The following is a 10,014-nucleotide window of genomic DNA, read 5'->3' on the forward strand; positions in this document are numbered from 1 at the left end:
CCCCACTGCGATGGAAAGATCAGGTGGAGAAGGACTTGGCTTCACTTGGCGTTTCCAATTGGCGTCAGTTGGCACAGAGGAGAAACGACTGGCGTGCTTTGCTGAACTCGGCCAAAATCGCTTAGGCGGTTACAGCGCCAAAAAAGAAGAAGAAGAAGTTAAAATTTTTAGCACATTATATTCATTGAGGCATACATATGTATATAGATACATTTCGTTAAATAGGTGAAGCAAAAAAAGTTCCTATTCCAATTTTATTAATGAAATTTATTTTTTTAATGATATTTAGAAGAGATTTTTTGAGCCCGATTTTTTTTTAATTTTTATGTTTTTGTATTACCTTTTTAATGGAAATTGCAGACAAGGAAGCAAATTTGAAAAATTTTGATCGCTAAAAATCTCCAGAAGAATAGCGGGCGGGGACCAGAAAATTTCTAAACATACGAAATTTATATTAGAGCGTAGTCTTAGTTTTAAGTTAAGTACATCGTAGTTTTAGTTTTAGCTTTGAATTAAAAATATGACTCGTAGCGTTCCGTCTTGCCTCTGTAACTTTTCAAATTGAACTCCCCGTCAGTGTCCGTTAATCCAAACTTCGTATTTCCTATCGTTCAGTTAGTGTTGTCGGGTTTTGATGCAGAGTTGCATTTCAGCAGGATCCCACATCCGGCCATCCTGAATTGTCATACTTTTAATTTAAGACGAATTCAAAAAATTATAAAAAGAAATCAGTGCATTGTGGAATAGTAATAGCAAATGAAAGGGATAAATCTATGGAATTTATAAAATTTAAAACTTTCAGTACACAAGGATGAATAAGCATTGAAAGTGTCCATTTAATTAGTTTTAATTTTTAAGCTTATAAAGTTGGAAGGACGAAATTCGAGGATGTGCTCGTGTGTCTGTTAGTCCATAACATGCAATTTTTTTTCAAAAATACTTATTTCAAATCTTCAAGGATATTCAAGGAATAAATTTTAAATAGACATATTCCATACCTATTAGTACTCTTGCATCAAAAAATTTATTTTTTTTAATTCTACAGAATTTTCTATTTTATTTCATATCATTATTCATTGCACTGAATTTTTAAAATAATTTTTTCAATTAACCATATTTTTGAAATTTTGGAGTCCTGTTGTTGTTTTTCTCACCTCTTCTTGGTCGAGTGTGTGTGCGTGAATTTCGACTTACTATTTTATTATTTTTCATTAAACACACCAATGTCGTCTCTTCCCATCTGTTACCAGATTTCTATCTTAACCCATTCTATTATTACATAACTTGTAACTTTGCTAAAGATTCTATGCTTTTACGCCATTGTCGCACAGCTTTTCTGAAATACTACTGCCTATTAAGACCTGATCAGTAGCAAAAAGTATTGCCCCATTAATCCATCTAAGCCCTCATGATCAAATAAATCGAATTGATATGTATTTATTGGACAAAAGGTTAACACAGTTGACTGCGTTAAACTGTTTCTGTATCAAAAGCCGATTATTAAAATAAGAAACAAAAAAGCAAAAACAGTAATGACACTGAAATTCATTTACACCATTACGAATGCGAATAACTCAGGCTGACATTTGAGTGAGTCAAACGCTGCGACATGAAATTCGTGCGATGAGTGTGCCTTCGAACGCTCGCTGAACAGCTGCAATTGATAAACATACAAAACGACATTCTACTACATGCATGCATATGTACATACCTCTATACACACACATAATAAGTACCTACATACATATGAATGCACTTTGTCGAAGCAAAAAGCTTAAGACAGAAGGGTCACTGACTTCTTTGTCAGCCTTGATTTTCTACGCCATAGAACGGTTTGAAGGTCTACATCAAGGTCGAGCCCAACAATCGTGCTGCGCTTTAGTCTATTTACACAGACAAGCAGTTGCTATAAGCCTGCCGCATGCTGCATGCCGAATGTCAAAAGCGCTTGCTGTAAGATCAAGCGAACTTGTCGTCTACTGCGTTTACGTTTGCGTTTGCGTTTTTTGTTTGCTGCTGCAAATCGGGTTTTGTACCTCTACTTTTTTGCGCATTTCTGTTGCTGCTTCCGCTTGAGCCCTTTTGTGTTTAGCGGAGATGCAATGCACTTTGGTACTTTTGCTTGCTTGGCAGCGCCACTTTGTTGCAAGAAGTTGCAGCAACAACTGTAATAGGCATTCTTAAAGTGCAATCGATACGTTGATTGTTGCTGCTATTTATTGCTGACTTTGTTGGTAGCAAATTGCAGGTTGCGTTTATTTAACGACTCGTCTTCCACTGGCTTTGTTTTTTTTTTTTTTGTACTGACGGAGGCTTCTTTATTAGCCGCATTGTTGCTGTCATTTAGGCAATGTTTGGCACTGCAAGTGGAACTAGTTTTAGAAGTTGCACGCAAACAGAAAACAGAAAATTGGCGTTGAATAAAAAAATATAGGATTTCGTGCTGAGGTTGACTTAATTTTTTTCTCGTAGTTAACTGACCTAAACTGCGATATTTGCGAATTAACTTAGAGAGGAGTTTGGTGGTTGAAGAGCTGATTCACTGAACCAATTTTTTGTCAGTGAAACTTTGCCAAAGCGATGCTAAAACTCCGATTATACTTTTGACATAAAAAAGATTCCCATAAAACCGTTTTCGTTCGGAAGTGGCATCTTATCGACATCAAACTCTCAAGCCGCTGCAGGATGCATAGCGGCAAAGAGTCAGCGGTCCGAAACCAATCAGGGTTTTCGTTCTTTAATTTTTAAAAACGAATGTGGTTAGCGCCAACCCATTGTCAGAAGTACACATCATCATAAAGGCTGAATGTTTCCAAATTTTTAAACATGCCTGGTCGCGTACGTTCCTTCTAGCATTGCTCTTTGGTTTCATCATATCTTCCTTAAGACGGTAATTCACCTTCAGAATATGACAAGCTTTTCATTTATGGGAATGAACCCACTGAACCTGAGCATATTTCTTATAGCCATACCCTGTCAGTGTTGATGTCAGCCTTGCATTATTTTAGAGTGAATAGTGTTGTTAGTAGAGTCGACCATTACAGCTCTGACGCCTAACCTCATACAAAACATAATTTCGGTTGAAATTTCAGTCAAAATTCTGCACCTCTGAGTTGAATCAGGATCGGCAAAATTGCACTGTTAGAGCTCAAACCCTGGACACCAAAAAAAATCTCGCAGGTTTCCATAGAATCCTGAATTAACGTGAAAGCGCGGAGGCTGGGGGAAGGAGCAGTGAGCAAAGGTCTTCCGCCAAGAGCTCTCCATCAACCATTATGGAAACTCTTTCAATTTACCACAGTTTTTCTAAAGACATATGTAAGTCTTTCGTAAGACTATTATCAATTCTGGCAACTATGTGTCTAGAAAGTCCTTTTTTGTCCATTGTACGACTAATTAAAAGATTTTTGGACGAGGAGGCTGTTCTGTTTGTGTTTTATCAATAAGTTTTCTGACAACAAAATGAAATTTAAAAAATAGTTTTCTTAAAAAAAAACACTAAAAATAAAATAAAATTTTTTAAATATTTATTAAACTAAAATAGACTCCTAAAAAGTAAATGAATTGAAAAAATATTTTGCTTGTTAAAATAATATAATCTAAAAATTAAAAGAAAATTACATTAACAAAATAATAATTAAAAAAAGAAGAAAAAATTTATTTCTCAAAATTCGAATGACACACCGGTACTTTGCTCACTCGGCCATTGCGACTATTGATATAAAATTGCTTTCCATTAAAAGACCCTTGAAACAATATTATCGGGGCAGGGAATACGTAGGAGCGCCGCTGACCACTTGCGGTTCATACCTAAATAGATGGCAGTCAAGTCAGCTCAACGAAAATTGGGGCAAAACTACAACAGGCGGAATTGCAAAGTCCTCATGGTCCAGGGTGCATTGAAGGCGGTATGCTTACAAAATGGTGACTCTTTGTCCACTTCCTTTCCCTGGCATATACGCTTGAGTAATTTAAGCTGTCTTTGATTTATGATTTTGTTCTTGCCCACAACTTACGAGCCGCTTACTCATAGCAAATGGCTTAAATAAACCCTTTCCACAGCAGAAACTTAACTTGGCTGCCTAAGGATGACATCAATGGCAAGCAATTTTACATATTTTGATATCTCAATTCGAAATTAAAAACCATAACAACTGAATAGTAGGCACGTACCAACGAATTCACTAACAGCAGACATTAAAGAAAAATATAATATGGAATTGTGCCGTTGCCCTTCGTCCTGATCTTTCACGAACCGACTCTTAACCTTCAAAATTTCTCTGAATATCGTGTATCAGTTTTATTACTACTATTAGGTACTAATAAAAACAGCAAAGACTTAAAGAATTTTTACAACTTGCTTTTTACTAAAATGGTCCAATAAACCTTGACTTTGACCAGCCATGTTTTGGGCATTCTGCAGAGTCTTCGGCAAAATGCTATATTCAATCCAACAAAATGTTTGTAGTAGAAGCCAACCTGTTCAGCTTTAAAAGCACCTCCACGCCTTCCGCTCTGCATAGCTGCGCCCATGTAACTTGCTACAACGATGGCGTTTTATGCCGCTGCGTATAGCTGCAGCCATTAAATCAGCAATCCAACATCAACGCGCCTTTGATTGTCCACCGCGCACAGATTACACGGCTGTCTTGCATTTGAGTCGTTTGTCTTTTCTCTGCAAATAGCTGTATCCGCCACGTTCATTCAACATAAATACACACAGCTGGCGGTTGTTGGTCCGCATGCATCACGATAATTGCCTGGAAATACAAATCGGTCAGTCAGTCGCTGGTTCGCTTTGTTGCTTGGCATGTTGGTTGGTTGATTGGTTGATTGGTTGATTGGTTGACGATGGCGCATGCTCATCGCAGTTGTTGTAAAATTCAAAAAGGAGGTTATGGTCGGTGCTCGAAGCATTGGCTTAAATTGTATGCGTGAATGCAAAGCATGCGAAAATATGTACATATATGAATTGGAGGAATGTGTGTGTTACACGCACATTTGACCCGCAAGACTTGCCATTTCTGGCACACAGATCACCAACACTGCTGACACGCACTCACGCGGCGAAGAAATCTTTAGCAAAAATGCAAAAAATCACTGGCAACAAACATTCCTATACGGCTGACCACTGACGATGGCACATTTGCAAAGCAAATTAAAAAATTTCTTTTTCGTTTTTTTTTTTTGCATTCATTTTTTTTTTTACTTTTCGCTCCGCTCCTTCGCGCTAACTGTAAACCAGGCTACGACGGTGTTCTGTTGCTTGCGATCTTTAATGCTGCAGATAAGGTTAATTGATTATGAAAATGGCAACGGTTTGCCATGTGTTCGTTCGTTCTGTCTGGCTGTTCGTCGACACTTTGGCCTCTTCAGCTGCGCATGTAAAAACAAAAAAAAAACAGCTCTACAATGTGGAGGCATGTGGCATGCTGCTTGCATGTAGCATGTTGTCCACAGTCAGTAAAAGCATCAACTTAATCGTATTCACATGTGTACTTGCCAGTATATTTACATAAATTTGTAGGTATGTATGTAGATATGAGGAAAATGTTAAAAAGTATGCGAAGTGTTGGCTTACGCTTGTGGAAGCAGGTCAAATTGGAAGTGTTTAAAATTGCATTATCGTAAGCCATGCAGGAAAATGGACGCGTCCTGAGGCGGTATTCATCTTGGGTTTATAGCATCATTTACTCGTTCTGACTTGAAATATTTTATTTATGGATGAAAAATTTATTATGTGCTCTACATAGAACGCGATACTTTTCCTAATTTCATTCAGATTTCGCACCACTGAATAGGTATTCAAAGAAGTGGTTCGGCTGCGTCGAATAAATTGGCCGTAATGCGTGTTCTTATATTCTAAATAACTTATTTTATATTTCTTATTAGCTCTACATATATTTTAATCTTAGTCTTAATCTTAACCTTAATTTAATCTTAACTTTAATCTTGATCTTAATTTTAATCATAATCTTAGTGTGAATCATAATCTTAGTTTAATCTTGAACTTAATACTAATATTAATCTTAATCTAAATCTAAATCCAATCTGAATCTTAATTTTAATCATCATCTCAATCTTAATCCTATTATTAATGTTAATTTTAATCTTAGTCTTGATTTTAAATTTAATCTTAATCTTATAATTAATTTTAATCTTTATCTTAATCTTAATCTTAATATTGTCTTAATCTATACGTTATCTTAATCTTGATCTTAATCATAATCATTGTCTTAATGTCATCTTAATTTACTCTTAACCTTAACCTTAATCTAAATCTAAATCTTAATCTTGATCTGAATCTTAATCTTAGTCTTAATTTTAATCCTAATATTAATCTTACTTTCAATCTTAATATTAATCTTAATCAAAATCTTATACTTAATTTTAATATTAATCTTAGTCTTATTCTTACTCTTAATTTAATATTAACCTTAATCTTCATTTCAGCCTTAATCTTAATATTAAATATTAATCTTAATCCGAATCTTAATTGAAATTGTAATCTTAATTTTTATCTTAATCTTAATCCTAACCTTAATCTTAATTTTGACCTTGATCATCATCTTAATCTTGGTCCTGAACTTGATATTTAACATCATCTTAATCTTCGTCTTTATCGTCATCTCAGTCTTCATCTCCAACCGCTTCTTCTTCTTTATCTTCATCTATAAGCGTACCCTGATCTGTATCATTATCATTATCTTTACCTTCATCTTTATTTTCATATCCATTTTCATCTTCGTATTCATCTTCATCTTTATCTTTATCTTCACTCTCATCTTCTTCTAAATCTTCATCTCTTTTCTCCACCTTCATCTTCATATTCATATTCATCTTAAGCCTCATCTTCTCCTTAATTTCAATCTTAATATTTGGCTGTATTTTTATACAAAAAAAAAATAAATCGTTTTAAAAGTATAGTTCTTAGTTTTAATTGTTTTCTTAACGTTAAACGTTGCTTCCGAATTATTAAAATTTTAAAAACTTTTTTTTTACAGTTTGTGGTCGCCGCATGTTCCCCGAACCACGTGTTGTCGGCGGATCGAATGCCGCCTTCGGACGTTGGCCTTGGCAAATATCGCTGCGACAATGGCGCACATCAACTTATCTGCATAAATGTGGAGCAGCGTTGCTGAATGAAAATTGGGCCATCACAGCGGCGCACTGTGTGGAGAAGTAATGGCGTTTTGATTTCACTCAATGGAAGACATTTCTAATTACAAGGATTTTAATTTCTCTATTTTATTTTCAGTGTACCACCCTCCGACTTATTGCTGCGCATGGGCGAATATGATTTAGCGGAAGAAGAAGAGCCGTATGGCTATCAGGAACGACGCGTACAAATTGTGGCTTCGCACCCGCAATTCGATGCGAGAACTTTTGAGTACGATTTGGCGTTACTTAGGTGAGTGGTGGGAATGACGAAATGGGACGAAGTCAAGCCAAATTCAAATTTTACCAAACTGAAAGACTGCTTATTTCACAACGAAATTTCGTATACGGTTCCTAAGCACTTAGTGACATAGAAATTTGGATTTCGATATCGATAAATATATCATATATTATTATATCGACTACCACATCGTTAACGGTCTTATCTTTCTTGATTGGCACTAGTATACGCTTTTAAGCGATTTTGGCAGAATTCTACATAGCACTTCAGTCGTTCGTCCATCTGCTTGGATATCGATATCGTTACCGATCATTTGCATAATTATGTAGAAAATAATCGACAACCAAAAATCGATAAAACATCTATATTGATAAAACTTTCCTTTACTATCTAGAATGTTTTAGATATCAATGAGTAAATTTCGGTACTAATTTTTTTAAATAGAATCGAAAGCAATAAAGATACGATATTCTTAAATAATTCAAAAAAAAATATCGTTAATTATATACATTTCGGTTATTACCTCCAATACATATTATAGCGATAGTTGCGTATCTACCGATAACATACAAAATATAAGATTTCAATAAATAAGCTGATAGAAATTTAATTTTCGATAAATATAGGGATACAAATTATAGAGAAAAATATCGAAAAAGTCGATCAAAATATCCATGCCGTAAAAAACAAAGTATAGCTAATACGGATAAAGTACCGATAATTTTAATACAATCCATTGCACGACTTTCTATTTTTCAGATTCTATGAGCCAGTAGTCTTCCAGCCCAACATCATTCCAGTTTGTGTGCCTAACAGCGACATTGACTTTGTCGGCCAAACGGCCTTCGTTACCGGCTGGGGAAGACTCTATGAAAATGGTCCGCTGCCGAGTGTGTTGCAAGAGGTAGCTGTACCAGTGATCAACAACACCATCTGTGAATCGATGTATCGAGTGGCCGGTTTCATCGAACACATACCACACATCTTCATTTGTGCTGGCTGGAAGAAGGGCGGCTACGATTCCTGCGAAGGTAAGTTAACAAATTTGAAGAATATTTAATACCAGAAACTAACTTTCTCTCGCTTGCTTTCTTAAGGTGACTCCGGCGGTCCAATGGTGCTGCAACGTGAGGACGATAAGCGCTTCCAGCTGGGCGGTGTCATCTCGTGGGGTATCGGCTGCGCAGAAGCCAATCAACCAGGCGTGTACACGCGAATCTCTGAATTTAGAGATTGGATAAATCAAATTCTGCAATTCTAAGAAATGTATAAACGTTCGAGCAGACAGAGCAACTTTGTTATTGTTCTTGTAACTAGCGTAAAATTAGTTTTTGTATTACTCGTATTTAAATATTTGATTTATTTAGCGCACATTTGATCAAATAGCTATGTTTGTATGCACATACATATGTACGTACCTTCACATCGCCGCACACGCACACATACCCACATTCGCTATATTTAAATTGTTGAAGTATTTAACTCGCAATAAGTGGTAAAAGGTATTCAAAAAATAATTCAGTTAGTAAATTTTTACAAACATTTCAAAATACTGGTATACATATATACTACAAATATGAAAAGGATCATAGAGAAAAAACTCGTGCTTTGGTTATAATCCCCATTTGCTGGAACGCGCTTCACCATGTGCCCTCGCAGCTAACCATTTATAATCAAAGCAACGACTTGTATCAACTTGCACCTCCACAAAACGTTTCAGATCACGACCGCAAGAAGCATTTAAAGAAATAGTTTTAGTTAAAAATAATTAAAAAAAAAAACAAAAACAAATGTGATGTTTGCTGCAAAATATTCATTTAATCATAATTTTATGTCTTATGTCTCTTATAAAAAGTATATTGTTGACAAAATACAAATCAACCATCCAACCAATATTTGCGTGCATTTGTTAGCATTTTTCGATAAAAAAAAATATATATATTTTTTAAACATAATTTTACATGCATAGATACTTATTGTTTATTTGCGTTATTGTGCTAACTTTATGAGAATGGTGTACAATCAACGAATATGTTCATGAAATTTAAAAAAAAAAAAAAAAACAAAAAACAATCACTTAGTGTTATTCATATTTTGTATATATTTATAAATAGTTGTTAATAAATATCCCAATGCTGTATTTAAATAAAATTAATTTACTTGTAAGTCGATATTAAAATATTTAGCAATTTTTTTTTTTTTTTTTAATTTACTTAGTTATAAATATTCACATAATTTGCAATAATGTACTTTGTACTTTGTAATTTTATTATGCATGTAATTTGCACATTTTGAAAATGTTTTCTAAAAACATATTTCAGTCATAGTTCACATTCGTGTTATTTATTAATTAAATACTAAATTAATTTAAAAAATAAAAATTCGAAAAAAACACAAATCATTAGTTTGTAAGTTGAAAGGCTAAGTTTAAACGCATTTACTCATCAACGAATATTGTCTAAATTATTGCAAATAAAGTATAAAATAAAAATTTTAACATAAATATTTGTTGTATTTCACTTAAAATTCCAAAATGTAAATGGATATTTCTAATTAACTTGTCTCAAGCTGGTTCTACTAGAAAAGCAAGAAAAGCGGCTCTGCAGCTCAAGCAA

The 10,014-nt window shown here is 34.5% G+C and overlaps 1 protein-coding gene across 1 annotated transcript in view; it reads left to right on the top strand.

Moving 5' to 3' along the window:
• Positions 1-8,711, top strand: part of LOC118743336 (serine proteinase stubble) — a 41,773-nt gene extending 33,062 nt beyond the window's left edge. Inside the window, exons 6-9 of the mRNA XM_036475938.1 lie at positions 7,005-7,182; positions 7,259-7,411; positions 8,159-8,430; positions 8,497-8,711. Of these exons, the coding sequence (XP_036331831.1) occupies positions 7,005-7,182; positions 7,259-7,411; positions 8,159-8,430; positions 8,497-8,660 (767 nt within the window). The 3' untranslated portion in view covers positions 8,661-8,711. The remainder of the gene's footprint in view (positions 1-7,004; positions 7,183-7,258; positions 7,412-8,158; positions 8,431-8,496) is intronic.
• The last annotated feature ends 1,303 nt before the right edge of the window (positions 8,712-10,014 follow it).

The sequence above is a fragment of the Rhagoletis pomonella genome, unplaced genomic scaffold (assembly GCF_013731165.1).
Source record: "Rhagoletis pomonella isolate Grant_MI unplaced genomic scaffold, Rhpom_1.0 Rhpom_scaffold_00007, whole genome shotgun sequence".
NCBI classification, from domain to species: Eukaryota; Metazoa; Arthropoda; class Insecta; order Diptera; family Tephritidae; genus Rhagoletis; species Rhagoletis pomonella.